Source organism: Podarcis liolepis (assembly GCF_965112155.1).
Source record: "Podarcis liolepis genome assembly, chromosome: 1".
NCBI classification, from domain to species: domain Eukaryota; kingdom Metazoa; phylum Chordata; class Lepidosauria; order Squamata; family Lacertidae; genus Podarcis; species Podarcis liolepis.
The window spans coordinates 21,534,058-21,549,618 of NC_139554.1; the positions used below are offsets into that span (position 1 = coordinate 21,534,058).

Genomic DNA, 15,561 nt, shown 5'->3' on the forward strand with positions numbered 1-15,561 from the left:
ATCACAGCAGTGCAACAAAATGATGGAGCTGCTGCCAGGCTATACGCTGCCCTTGGACACCCCCAAAGCAGCTGTTATTAAAAGATACTTCTGTTTGCTGACTCTGCAATTAAGAGGCGACAAGAGGGACTGAAAGAATTTCACACAGTCCTGAAAAGCCTCAGATTTTCCCTAGGCCCTCAGTCTGAGAAATATGTTGAAGGAAAAATGCCGAGCTGCTGTATATCCCACATACCTGGCCATCTTTCTGCCAAGATCTGCTCTGCTTCAGCCCATTCGCCCTATTTACTTAGTGATCATCTGTCTTCTGCTTTGACAATGCCTCCAGGCATCCAGCCCTAACCTACAGGCTTCCTTTGGTGATTCGTTTAACAGGGCATGCAATATAATGAACCGCCATCTTGAGAACAAAGGAATAGGGTGGGTGGGAGAATGGATGGGAACAATGTGTATTGATTTTTATAGCAGGGGGTTCTTTTGCTCTCAGGATGGCAGGTGGCACTCAGTGCAAGATGAAGCAAAAAGAAAGCATTTATGAGGTTCGTGCCTGTCCCTGTGGAGTGCCGCATGGGCACTTGTGATGGACGCGGACAGCCTGATGGGATGGGCAGCAGGTAAGAGCAAAACAGAGACACTTCTTTCTTTTGGGAGTGCCATTAAGACTATGGTTGGGGAGACCCAGGCTCAAATCCCCTCTCAGCCATGAAGTTCACTAGCCAGTCGCTATCTCTCAGCCTAACCTACTTCACAGGATTGTTGTGAGATAACTGCAGCTCTTGAGTGGTCATTTCATAGAATCATAGAATCTTAGAGTTGGAAGGAACCCAAGGGTCATCTAGTCCAACCCCCTGCAATGTAGGAATCTCAGCTAAAGCTTCCATGACAGATGGGCATCCAATCTCTGTTTAAAAACCTCCAAGGAAGGAGAGCCCACCACCTCTCATGGGAGTCTCTTCCACTGCCAACCAACTCTTGCTGTCAGAAAGTTTTTTTCCAAATACTTAGTCAGAATCTATTTTCTTGCAACTTGATGCCATTGATTGGAGTCCAGTTTGTGCAGTTATATGTACGGATTTGTTCAGGAAGCCTCTAGGCAGGGCTTTTTTTTTCAGTTGGAACTTGCCTCTCAGGTGGGCGCCATTGCCACTCTACGAGAACAAGGGACTTCTGGCACCTCTTTTTCCAGAAAAATAGCACTGCCTCTAGGTTAGTTTTGGTGGCTGACCTGCCCCTGTCCTCCATATGGCTTCCCACTCAGTCCTCTCTTAACTGCTACAGCAGAAGTACTGTTTCCTAACTCCAACGTCTGGATGTGGCTTTTCCCTCTCTTTGGGGCCTGCCAGGTTATTCCCAATAATAAATGCTGAATCTGCATACTTGCATCCCACACCCAACACCTACACACACTGCCATAAATATGCATTCACTTATTTCAATTTCAGTCTTGATGCAGTGAATGAGCGGGGGGCGGGGGGGGGGGGAGAGATTCCTGTCCAGAACAATGACTGGACGTTTGCTTCTCCTTAACAATACACATGATTCTGAAAAAGAAAACCCAGTGCTCAAAAAACCCCAACCTCAAACAAATAAACCAGACTGGTTATTTCATGTTATTTTCTATTGCAGACCACTTGAAATATTACAGTGGTCTGAGCACACCGTAAGCCATCCCCATTTTGTTATCTCTCTTTCAGGAGTGGCCTGTGGGGAAGCGTCTGTGAATGAAATGTGTGAAATCAGAAACAAACCTGAAAAGGAAGACTTGACATTTAGAGCAAATGAAACTCCAGAGTGCTTTCGTCTACTCTAATTAATTAGATTATGAAAAGGCCTATATGCCATACCTGACACGAAGCTACAAACATCTTACCAATTATATTCTGCACAACGCTACTCATGAAAGTTAATATTATCTTGTTTTACAGTGTTTCCAGGGAGAAAATGCAAGAAGTCAATTAATTTTTTAAGTGGGTTTTTTAAAGCCAGAAGTGCTTTGCACCTCCCAAAACCAGTGTTTATAGTTTTTTCACCCTTTGATTGAAGTTTTTTAAGATTCTTGTCATTTATTTCATTTCCTATGCAACCATTCATCTGATACAGTTTTCCTTCAGTAGGATGCCTGCCCCATCTCAGAATTTACAATGGAGTGTGCACAACATACTGAGAACTATTCCTATGCCAATAATATTTGACATTTGTACAGGGTATTCTGATTGTTCAAAAACCCTCACGTACCTTGTGCCTTCAACCTTTACAACTGCCCTGCACAAATTTCTAAGCACCAATTTAGAATTTGAATCTATTTTAGTACTTTAACTTCTGTATGTTTTAAAGTTTGGCTGCAAATTTTTATTGATTTTGTTGATTTATCTTTTTGTAAACTGCTTTGAGGGTGGAGTTTTGGGGGGTAATCAAGCAGTGTATAATCTTTTTGAAATAAAAACAAACAAATGTGTGACTCACCAAGCTGGACAAGTGCAGCTCATCAGACCACCAAAATGGCAGGCCGCCACATGGCCTGCATTAATTCAACTAGGTGGGCCACGAGCTGTCTATGCTTGCTTTTCAACAGGGTTTCCCAAACTTTGGTCTCCAGCTCTTTTTGGACCTCAACTCCCATCATCCCTATCTAGCAGGACCAGTGGTCAGGGATGATGGGAACTGTAGTCCAAAAACAGCTGGAGACCCAAATTTGGGAAAACCTTGCTTTAAAACAATCAGTATGTCAGATTCATGCACCCTTGCCAACCCAGAGCTACCCCTACCTCGTCCATCCTGGCAGATGCAATGCAGTGCCACCAGCAAGACACCCCCGCCTCAACCACTGCTGTCTTTGAATGGATTGAAATTCACTTGCGGTGCCCTTTAGATGTTCTCCCAGTCACACGAGAGCAACCTATCTGTGAACAGCTCCAATGGGGCTGAGAGAATATTCAGAGGAACCAAGCACAGGGGTGTGAAACATATTTATTGGGTCCTTCCCATGGAATCATCACTACTCCAGGGGGATGAGGGAATTCAGATCTTCTCCTAGTCACACAGGAGCTCTTACAGGTAACTGGCTCCCTTGCAGCTGGAAGAACACCTGAAGCAGGAAAGGGTAATCTGTGGCTCTCCTGTGGTTAATACTAAAATTCCTATCATCCTTGACCGTTGGTGATGCTGGCTGGAGCTGATGGAAGTTGGAACATGTGTCGTTAACAGCAGAAGCGGCTTCAGGAACTGGGATACGCCGACTTTGGCTTATGTTCACAGACAACAGTGATGGATGGACTTTGCTGCAACAGCCCTATAGCAACTCAATAGCACAGTGCTGGAGCCAACTACATTTTGTTGCCTGAAGCACACAGCTGGGAATTTTTTGTAATATTAAGCAGTATGTAAGTGCTTTTAATCAATCAAATATAATTGAACAGCATGCGTAGTTTGACCCTAAATAAAAATGTTAGGCCAAATGTTCAGAAAACTATAGGACACACTACATCCTCCCCCCTTCCCAGACTGTATTCATGTTGTCTGTTATATTCAAAGGAAAACAAAATTACCTCATGTCTGATGGTTTCTTTTGGCAAAGCTTCTATTGCAGCAAGAAGGGTTTCCAGCCATGCATTACTGACACCTGTTAGGTACAAAAAAGACTGTAGATATATACATGTTATATCATATTCCTATTCCAGGAAGCTACTTCAGGTTGTGACCTCAATTAACCAAGCTCTTAAATGGCAACTAACATGAGGATGGACACACCCACGTGAAACTGCTAAGGGAAGGTCATCTGGAGTTAAAGAACGATGTGTCAGCAATATGCAGATGATATGCAACTCTCTTTTTCATCAATGTAGCAGAGGTGCTAAAACAGTGCTTGGCTGCAGTAATGGATAGGATGAGGATCAATAAACTGAGTCTTAATCTAAGCCAAATGAAAGTACCGATAGTAAGTGGGTTTGCCCTCCCAGGTGAATGGTGACCCACCTTTTCTGGAGGGGCCTGCACTCACCCTAAAGGATCAGGTCTGGAGTTTGGGAGTGCTTTTTGTCCATCTTTTTCATTAGAAGCAAGTGGCCTGGTATGAACTGGACACAGTATTCCAGCTGCGGTCTGACCAAGGCGGAATAGAGCAGTACTATTACTTCCCTTGATCTGGACACAATACATCTGTTGATGCAGGCTAGAATAGCAGTAGCATTTTCAGTTCTTTCCTGTGTAGATCTTTAAAAGATGGAACATTTCTGGGATGTTGAAAGGCTGTTTCCTGATCTAGGACATTCTTTTTCTTCTGGACCGTGCTAACAAAATCAAGTCAGCTTCCGGAGCACATACACACAACATGAGATCTGTTGTAAATCTGCTGATACAATTCATGGCTATTTGAACCGAAGCACAGGCAGTGATCACTTCAAGCTAAGGCCCTCAAAGCTCTACTGTACTTCAAAATCAGGTTTTGGGTAATCAACTGCATACTGCATTATACATAGTGTTGGCAAGATCATACTATGGCACCGTTTTATTTTTTTATTGGTGCATGCACTGCTTTAAATAGTATATCACTGAGCAAAGAAAAAGCATAGCAAGCTAAGAAATCAGCAGCATGTCATGCCTCTGACCTGCATCTCTGTGCTCCAGATTCTGTAGAATGATGTGTAGGAAGGAGTGGGAGTAAGTATGGATGGATATTGACTCCTCTTGTAGAATAGTCAAAAGTGAAACAGCAGCTGTTAACTGCATTTCCACCCCTGCAACAGGCAGGACCTCCTGTGTAATCCGAGGCAGGAGAGAGAAGATTTAAATCAAAGAGTGAGGCTTATAGATATGAAAGGCAAACATAACCATTACAGCAAGAAAGAGCATGGTCAGGCCAAAAATTATCTGTACCAGACAAAACGCACCATAATTTCATAAAACCAGAAGAGAATAATTCATCTTCAATCCTCTCTTTTTGCCAAATATAAACTGCCCAGCTAGTTTTGATGAGTTTCTTGCCTAGGCAGAAGAAGTTTTGAATTATTCATTTCTGCCCCCTCTTCACTGACCCACATGCACACAAATATCCTATCAAATTCAATCCAATGGGTGCTGCCATTTTAGATTGTGCCATGTGTATGCAGAATACAATCCAGCCTACATTTGATTTGGTCACCGATGTTATGTACCTCTGTTATATATGACTGTCACATCACTATTCTTGGAAAAAAGCCAATAAAAACCAGAATTCAGGCCGACCTTACCGCTGGTGTGATAAACAGCAACATTCATCAAAGGGTTGGATCGTTTCCACCAAAAGTAGGTCCTACTCTGTGGTAGTCCTGACACTAATATGGCCTATGAACATTAAAGGTGGCTGCTATAAATCTTCTAAAAATTCATGTACCATACCTGCCTTGTTCTTGTTCTTACTTTCTTTATTTGATTTTGCTGAATTATTATTGTTGTTGTTGTTGTTGTTGTTGTTATTATTATTATTATTATTATTATTATTATTATTATTATATCTTGTAAACAGCTGTGGGGCATTGTATGAACAGAGGCATATAAATATTTTAAATAAACAAACAATTTCTGCCCATCCTCATTACTTAAACACACTGGATTGTTTAGGTTGTTCCTTTCGATATACACACACAACTATATAAATCATAGCCCCAGTGTTGTGTATTGGTCACACTCTTGGCTTGGAATACAAAATAATCCAGCTAATTCTCAAGTGGTATGAATTATAACACATTTCACTCAAAAGTTAATTTCTGGAACTAGAATTCTGCTACAAGTGCAAGTTCAGCAGTCAAGGCTGCTTAGGCTGCTTAGTCTGTGGATGTGCATTTGTTCTTTAATATTAACCCCTTACTCTTGCTGAAACTCTTCTTGGCTTTAAAAAATGCAAGCAAACAAACAAAACTGAGCCACTATTGTTTTGCATCTTCGCCACTCGGGTCACTTCTATGAATTGCTTGTTACCAAAACTTTATATTAATGCTGCCACCACCCAGTTCTAACCCCCCCCCCCCACTTGCTCCCTGGTGTACTTTTTTGGCATTGTGGGATGGGGGCTCACTTTCCAAGTGGCAGCCATAGCTGGTGCTGGGAATTACAATTCACAGTGGGCAATCTGATAAGCTGCAGCACAATCAGCATGCATGCACAGTGTTTAGCCCAAACAGAGTTCTTGGAAACAAACAAGCTTTTTCTTGAACACCCACAAAAAAAACAACCCTTCAAAATACAAAGCCACTTCTCAAACAAGCTGAGGAGAGTTCACCTAGTATGTATTAAGATTCCCAAGATTCTGTTGTGTATGGGGTCTGGCTCTGTTTTCAATTGATCCTGCTAAATTCTATTGGACAAAATAACTGGGCTGCAATGTGGAACACAGTTTGGGGGGCAAAACCTGTGCCTCACCTCAGATACCGAGTTAACTTGGGGCAGGATATGGGGATTCTTAACCAGTACTGTGTGAACTCATTTATTTCCTGCAGAATGGCTGCCACTCACTCCACTTGTGGCGGGGAGAGGTAAATTCAGTAGGGGGAAATGTGGCAGTGTGAGCAACACCTGCCTGCCCTGCCCCCAGCAAAGTGCAGCCCAAACTCCCCTGCAGTACAGTGTGGGTCTTCATACAGAGTCTAGAGAGGTGCCCTCTCTCCATACACAATCAGTCTATCACAATGACGCGCATTTGTATAATCAATAAATGGCATAAATACACCAAAAGCACTGACAGACTCCTGTGCATCAGGCATCAGTATGGCAAAGATGTAAATGGATTATAATGTTTTGTACTGAATATCATTAACTGTGGCTTTAGGTATCTTTCCTGTTTAGTGAGGCTTCTATATTCATGCGATTTCCTCCGTGCACAGCATGGGTCTGTCAACACAAATCAAGTAGAACTCATTTCAATTTATGTGTTGTGCCTCTGAGCTGGAGATACAAATCTACTGCATACCTAGAATGTACAGGCCAATATTTAACTTTACTTCCTAAATTATTGATATAGAAAGAACGTTTATAGTACAGCAATGCCTCATCTTAAATGGGGGTTCGGTTCCAAGGGTTATGTGTATACGCCGAAATTGCGTAGAGCCAAACCCTTGGAGCTGCCCTGCAGCTAGCCAGCCTGCCTTCTCTAAAGTGACTGATGAAGTGGGGCGGGGGGGGGGGGAGAGCATCCCCAGCAATCCTAGAGCTAGTGTGCTGAGTGGGCCTTGCCCAGCAAACAAGGCCAAGAGCTTAAAAGCTCTTTTCACTCTGGGTCCGCTTGGGGTTACCCAGTAAGAAAAGAGCTTTTAACCTCTCAGCCTTACTGGCATACCAGCTCTAAAAGTGCTAGGGATGTTCCCATGAGATCTTGCGGGAAGTCACATTGTCCCGCGAGATCTTGTGAGAGCTCTACCTCTCTTTCAGATCAGAACCAGTGAAGGCGGTGAACGGCCTGTGCGAGTGCCTGGAGACGGTTGGAGGATGGATGGCGGCTAATGGACTGAGGTTGAATCCTGACAAGACAAAAGTACTGTTCTTGTGGGGCAGGGGGCGGGCTGGTGTGGAGGACTCCCTGATCCTGAATGGGGTAACTGTGCCCCTGAAGGACCAGGTGCGCAGCCTGGGAGTCATTTTGGACTCACAGCTGTCCATGGAGGCACAGGTCAATTCCGTATCCAGGGCAGCTGTCTACCAGCTCCATCTGGTACCCTACCTGCCCGCAGACTGTCTCACCAGAGTGGTGCATTCTCTAGTTATCTCATGCTTGGACTACTGCAATGTGCTTTACGTGGGGCTACCTTTGAAGGTGACCCAGAAACTACAACTACTCCAGAATGCAGTAGCTAGACTGGTGACGGGGGGGGGGGGGCTGAGACCACATAACACCAGTCTTGAAAGACCTACATTGGCTCCCAGTACATTTCCGAGCACAATTCAAAGTGTTGGTGTTGACTTTTAAAGCCCTAAACGGCCTCAGCCCAGTATACCTGAAGGAGCATCTCCACCCCCAACGTTCTGCCCAGACGCTGAGGTCCAGCGCTGAGGGCCTTCTGGCGGTTCCCTCATTGCAAGAAGCAAAGCTACAGGGAACCAGGCAGAGGGCCTTCTCAGGAGTGGCGTCCGCCCTGTGGAATGCCCTCCCATCAGATGTCAAAGAGATAAACAACTACCTGACATTTAGAAGACACCTGAAGGCATCCCTGATCAGGGAAGCTTTTAATGTGTGACCTTTTAATGTATTTTTAATCTTTGTTGGAAGCCACCCAGAGTGGCTGGGGAAACCCAGCCAGATGGGCAGGGTACAAATAAAATAATAATAATAATAATAATAATAATAATAATAATAATAATAATAATAATAATTGTTATTATTATTATTATTATTATTATTATTATTATCAGTCCCAGAACCAGCCCACCAAGTGGGTCTAGCCATTGAAAGAGCTCGTAAGTTATTGGGCTTGCTTGGGACTTGACTTGCACAATTTCAACCAGACTGTATTCCACTGTGTACAGTTGAAATTGCACAAGTCAAATGCGCATAAGATGAGGTATATCATCTGGGAGGTGGGAAGGCAAGACATACCGTATTTTTAATTATACGTAGAATGAGATTTATTGATACCCTCAGCCTATTTGTTAAATGGTAAAGTAATCTGCTCAAATGGTTAACAATATAATAAATGAAATGTTAAGTAAGTTCTAATTTCTAGTATGCTGTCAGAGTGAAAGCTGACAATATAAACTGTCAAGCTCTTTTAAAACCTACACAAAAGTATTACAAAGGAATAAAAAAGGTGCATTGCTTCAACTTTCCTTGATGACTCTGATACATAGAAAGAGCTGTACCAAGGTGGAAATTTATGGCACAAAACTGAAACACTTCACATCCAAGTGAAACATCCTGGCTTAAAGATTGTGCAGACAGCTGTTGCGTGAATAGAACGTGCGCACGTCATTTCCTCTATGCAAGGTGGACAACCATGACAGCTCAATATGGAAATGTCAATCCAGAATTACACATACGAAACATAAAACTATAAGGAAAATCAATTATTCACATTTAAGGAGGAAGATTTATATATGTTCACCATAGTGACTGTGTGCCTTGATTAAAGAGCTATATTTAGCATTTTACTGGATGATAAGTGTAATTCAAATATATTTTACAATTCCAAGTTTCTCTGATTTTTCACTAAGGGTTTGCCCTTGAAAGCCATTAAATATCCCTTAGAGCATAGAACATCCCTTAGAATCCCATAGAACAAGGCACAGATATCTTGTAGTGGGAAAACAAATTGAGAGTGACAGAACATTGGGGAGAAAGGCAAGAAAGCACCAGCAGATTAGGAGCATGAGCAGACTAGGGTCACTTGACCTCATTTATGCCCACTCGACTACTTGGATCTGCAGAACTGGCACTGTTATAGGTGCATATAATACTAGATCCATACTTCTAAGAAATCAATATTTTGGTGTGCCAGCACCTACACTTTGGAACTTATTGACATTAGGCAGGAATCTTCTCTGTACTCTTTTTTGGTGCCTGCTTAAAATGTTTTTGATTAGGTAAGCCTATAGAGACATGTAGAAGTTAGATATGTTTTATTTCTTTTTGGCTACTGTTGATTTCATTATTTCATTTCAGTATTTTTGTAATCCACTTGGAGCTTTCCTTTATATCAAGCGGTATATAAATAAACGCAATGATCAACAGACTGCCTGCCACAGTCTTTAAAAAGTATCAGAGCCTACCCAGAAGAAAGGTCCCATGGGGATTCGTGCAATAGTGGTTGCTGCTTGGGAAAGGCAGCAGATGATATCTAAAAGCCTTCTCAAATGATGGTCAGTTCTCTGTTCCCAAGATAAACAATGGCAGCTTTGGAACTGTGACCTAGAGAAGTAAAGTTACTAAACTAAACCTTGTGCTGGGCCATTGGGCAGCCTGACCTCTAACTCACATGCATTTAAACTGAACTTGCCATAAGTGCAATACTCCTTTTGTTGACCCAAAAGGATCCTACAAAGATGTTCACTTCCTTCTCCTTGAAAATACAGGTTTTTTTGAAATAAAAGAATGCATCATCCTTGTATGTAATGTGCACACTTCCTGCATTTCTGATTGCAAGACATTTTGAGCACTAAGCCAACTTGAATTTTGAGTTTCGGCAAGAAAATTAACTATGGGAAGGACCCAATATTACACAAGAGGAGCCTAACTTCCCTGCTCTCCCCTGCAGTCCCCCTTGCACTACCAAAAGCTGTCCCAGTGCATTTCTTCAATCATTTGGTGCAGATTTTGAGGGAACACAGCAGACTGCAGGCAGGAGGTGAAGTCCCACTGCATAAATGGAAGTCTGCTCTGTTATATATGAGCAGCATTGGATACACCCCTAAGGCATTACCAGAACAAAAGCAATCGACCTTACACTAAAATTCTATTATTTAGAACATATGTAACAGGCCAGGAGTCAAAAAGTTACAGTACAAAATCTGTATTTATCACATTGCCACACCTTGATAAGAACGTTTTGAGGACCAGTGTTATTATTATAATTTGAGGATGTTAGAGCATGCCCATGAGCCACTCCTCTGTCTAAATCCATCTTCTCAGAATGGTTTACACTTAACTAGCTTGTAAACAGCGGCATAAATCCCAAGATTCCGGGAGCAAACCATTACATGTCCTTTTTTTAATGCATACTAAGCATCTCCTTCCAATTTCTCCCACATACCAGCTGCTTAGCTTGCAATAGCAAGAAACTCAGAATGAACAGTGCTGGCTTGCCCATTAGACAAATAAGACATTTGTCAAAGGTGACAACCTTGGAGGAAGTAGCAAGATGCGCCCCCCCCCCCCCCGCTTCTGTTCCAGTTATGGAAGAAACCCTAAGTCTTGGTGTTCGTTTTACTCCTTTCCCACTGCATCCTGTCGTGAAAAAATCAGGTGGAAAGGACTGGGAGACAAGGATGGGATGAAAGGCTCAACTGAATCATTTCTGCAGCTCAGATCCACTTCCTATTCATGTGAAAGAGGTTAGAACCAGACTACATGAGGTTAGACTATTATAACGTTATTTTGAAGCATGATCACAAATGGGACTTCACATATTTTATCCTGTGAACCACCCTGAGAACTGCAGGTATAGGGTGGTATACAAATTTAATAATAATAATAACAACAATAATAATATTTCATTTCTTGCCTTCTGGCTTGAGTGCTCTTTAACTGCCATTTGCAAGTGAAATAGGAAGACTGCACTGAGCTGGAAGACTCAGGAGTTTTGGGTTTCATGGTAGCTCAACCATAATTCATAAAGCATGGAAGGATACACAGGGCAGACATAACTGCTGCTTTTGCCAAGTCCCTACCCATGCTAATATGCAAAATCATTATTCAGCCCATGATATATGACAAAATAATGTCAACAGGAGCAGGTTGGACTACAGCCATAATAGAATGATATACTATCTAAGAAGAGAGGCAAAAGTAGTCATGGATTTACTTGCTATTTGGCACCCAAGAACAAGTCACTGCCTGGCTGTTCCACATCAGCTGACGAGCTAGTTTTCTGACGTGAAATAATAATTAGTGCAAGATTATCCAATTATCAACCACATTCCCAGGCAAAGTAAGAACCCTGTTTATTGTCGGGTGTGTTAAAACGCATGTTGAAGAACCATTTCCACTCCACTGAAATAAAGTTTTCTAAGAAATGGTGAAACTACCCACAGAAAACCTGTGAATATTTTGAAAGCAGTACAAGACCTTTCAGATTGTGTTAGCTGAGCAGGATAAGGATGACAGAATGCAAAATGTGTTGTGCTTTAAGCCATTTTGTTCTATTTAGATTTCCCCCCCCCCCAAAAAAAATGATTGCTTGTATGCTATCCTGAAATCTCAAAATAAATTAGCTTATACAGTATATTCAAATACATGCAAATTAATATGTTAACATACTTCTGAAAAATCTAGATGCCACAGTAGTGAAATAAATAATTACTAGCAAGCCTGAACTTTGTGCAATACTACCAATGGCAACAACAGTCATCTCAAATTATAACAGTCAGCTGCTATGAACAGCAACTCAAAGAAGTAGAAACTTCACTTGTCTAGGTGCTTCTTTGGATGGGGATGCTATTTTTAGAGTAGGATCTGAAACAGGCCTAAGCCCTCTCCAGGCAACAAAAGAGTACATGATTTCATCCTAATTGGAGAAATCTAATTGCATTCCGTAAAATGCTGTTACTGCAGAACTGAATGCAAAAAGGTTGAAGGAGGGACACCAAGTGTGTACACCCTTAATGGCTTACAAAATTTGAGCTCCCGCGTGTTTTTCTGAATATAATCTCTGGGCTTGTACACTTCCTATCCCATTTATCTTGTCGCTTGCAGAAGCCAAAAGAATGCACCAGAGAAACCTCCTATTTATTTGAACTCAAGATTTAAAGGTAGAAGGTTGCCCTCACTCAATACCTTTTCTCTGTGCTGAGGGCAAAGGTGAGAGTTGAGGAGGGTTACATGGGAGCCTGAAGCCCAAGGGCCAAATAGCAGCCAAACAGGCAGTACGTTTCAAAATACTCTTCACCTCCTCTGCTGAGGGAGACCTCACAGTCAAGCTATTCTTAGAAGTCTTCTTCCTTCAGTAAAAAGTCAGAAGATACCCATATCACAACACTATAGTCAAGTAAGCTGACATTTTTAATAAGTCAAAAGTTTCTTCTCATCTTGTCATTTTAAAGAGAAAAGTGAACCAACGTAATTTTCAACTTGCAGACCACCTAAGAATAAGAGCCATGACAACATGAAAAAGATTAGCCCAAATTATTAGCAGTGATAGTCTGAGGCTCTTGCAAACACTTACAATTATGACTCCTTTTCCGTTTGTTCTGTTTCCCCCCAAAGCCTCCACAGTCACTATTATGGATGACCTTTAAAGTCTATCAAATAATTCAAGGAAACACAGGAAGAAAGAGGCGGATGGGAATATGCTGGAAATATATTAAAGAGCCCTTGGGCTAAATTAGAAAATTGCCACTTCGTTCAGAACTTAAATGAAAGAAGAACCAACAAACAAATGTTCAGATGTGTTCCAGAACTTCAGTCGGCAAGATTTCAAATGCCACACGTGGCTCAGCCAATTAAAAGGGGGCAATTTATCATTAGGACTCCTACTACTTCCTTACTAGAAGGCCACATACCTAACAACTAACAACAACTGAACCCTTCAGTAGATGTCACACTTTTAACAGAAAGAAAATAGAATTCTTTAAACAAAAGGGAAAGCTAAGGGAACAAAACTTTAAACAAAAGGGAAATGCTTCCTGTAAGTCAGACTGAAGAGGCTGCGAAAATAGACAGAGCAATTGTGCGTTAATATTGTGCTGCCACTCCACTGATGGAACAGCCGCTGCATCCATGCGTGCTTGGCCCAAGGGGGACAAGGTGAAAACACACAACACAGAAAACACACAAGCAGCATAGCAATGACAGACACACCCACAACGTCCCTGAAAATTCTGCCAGCGTCCACCACATGGTAAGCATACATGAAGGGGCTAAGGCACACAACCTGCTTCACCACACACAAAACATGCACAACACCACGTCTGCCCCACTCCATCAGCCTCAGTGGCGCAGACAATGATGTTCCCCCAACTGCTAGTCCCCATGCATCTCTCCCTACAGACAGGGGCTTGAATCCCCTAATGCTCCTCACAACCAGTTTTACAAGCACCACACGTGAGCACACATACACACAGGAACGGACAAGGGGTCATCAGCCACTCAGGGGTTCATGAGCCACTTTTCTGGCAAGCAGCCAATAGCAGGGACCAGGATATGCAATGAAGGCAGCCACAGAAACACACTGACAGCAGCGACCTCTAGTGGCCAACTCAGGAGGGCATGGAGTTCTTCTCTCAACCCGTCTTTCTCCCCCCTCATCTCTTTTGAACCCCACTCACTGTCTTGTACACCCTGGCAGCATCCAATCAGGGGACCCGACTGAGTCGATAAAAGAGAGCTCACTGTCTTAGATCCCATCAAGCCTCTCCCCCCCCCCCTGAGGTCATATATAATTATTAGTAGTGTTATTATCATCATCATCTAAACTCCCATGCTTCCTCCCAAAAGAGGATCATGGCAGCAGACAGCAAAGAAGCAAAGCAATCAATTTAAAAATAAAAATAAAGTATTTAAAAACAGTAAGAACTTCTAAAAACATTTTTAAAAAACACTATATTCCGCTACTAGGGTGGGGGAAATGGATCCCTGTATATCAATCCTTGACAACAAAGAAACAACACATACAGCACAGGCAAAATCTTTAACTGTTGGCTAAAAAAAAAATTCCCTTACTCTGAAATCAGTGGGAGTAAAATTCTTGGTTCTAGCTCTGCAGTGGAGATGGAGACTTATTTTGCAGGATACAAATTAAGTGTGCTTCTTTGCCATGCTGCCCACATTCCCACCCCATTTCAGCCTTTCTGACAGCACAACGTCATAAGCAGAATGGCTTGGATGACTGAGTCATGGCCGCATTCCACCAGCATAGGAAGGCTCATGTCTAAACCTATAGGACCTCAAGTGCCAGACTGCAGTATAGAATTACATCCTAAATATCCAAAGCAGCCACAACAAAAATAAAACACTACTTCATACAAAGCCAAGTAGAGAGAAAAAATTCCAAAAGGCAACAGTAAGATTAAGAATGAATACAAGTAGAAATTCATAGGTGTACCAGAAAACAATAAAAACAACAGCACAGAAAGAAAAATGTAATTAAAAGCTCCAAACCCCCCATGAATGTATTTATCTGGTGCCTAAAAGTTAGAAGGGTAGGCACCATTTAAGTGTCCCTTGGGATGTTGCTCTACAACCATAGTGCCGCCACCAAGAAGACACTGTCACCAGTCTCCACCTTCCTCAACTCGGATGGGAAGGACACTTGGACCATGGCTTCCAATAAGGATCTCAAATAACTTCATGTTTTATACAAGCATTTCCAAGCTACAACAGGATTCCATTAGCACAGGCAGTCTACACAGAGGCACTATTGTCTGCAATCCCTCCACTACTTTAGGTGTACCAAAGAGCTTCTGCGTGTTCCATAGGCCTTTTCATCTTACAACACAGCATGGAGCACTATTGTTCAAGAATGACAAGTCCAAGGCCACACTAAGTGCCCAGAGCTAGCTGAACAGCTCCTTAAATAATGGGTTCTTTGGATCACATAAAACATGTAAGTGAAAGAGCAGGTGTTTGAACTGGGTGGAAGGAGTTCTCTTGGTGAAAGCTTAGGGTTTTGGAGGAGGAAATTAAAATTATACTTACGGGCTTGTGAAAAGTCTAAAGTTTTCAAACTAAAACAGTGTGTGTGTGTGTGTGTGTGTGTGTGTGTGTGTGTGATTGCAAGCCCTTTTGAGTCAAAACCTGTCTCTGTCACTCCCTTGTTAAAAAAAATATAAATGTTTTTATAATCTGCCCTCAGCCCTGGATAGTATAAGCAAGCTTTAAATGCATACATAAATAAACCAGTAGACAAATTATTGACTGGAGACAACTATTGGAAACCAATAGCACTG

General features: G+C 42.2%; 1 protein-coding gene across 2 annotated transcripts in view; it reads right to left on the reverse strand.

The window, feature by feature from the left end:
• Positions 1-15,561, reverse strand: part of PPP4R4 (protein phosphatase 4 regulatory subunit 4) — an 83,413-nt gene that overhangs the window by 38,065 nt on the left and 29,787 nt on the right. For both annotated transcript variants that reach the window (XM_083501703.1, XM_083501702.1), the window contains exons 4-5: positions 4,605-4,752; positions 3,546-3,619 (exon numbers count right to left, since the gene is read on the reverse strand). In XM_083501703.1, the coding sequence (XP_083357829.1) occupies positions 3,546-3,619; positions 4,605-4,752 (222 nt within the window). The remainder of the gene's footprint in view (positions 1-3,545; positions 3,620-4,604; positions 4,753-15,561) is intronic.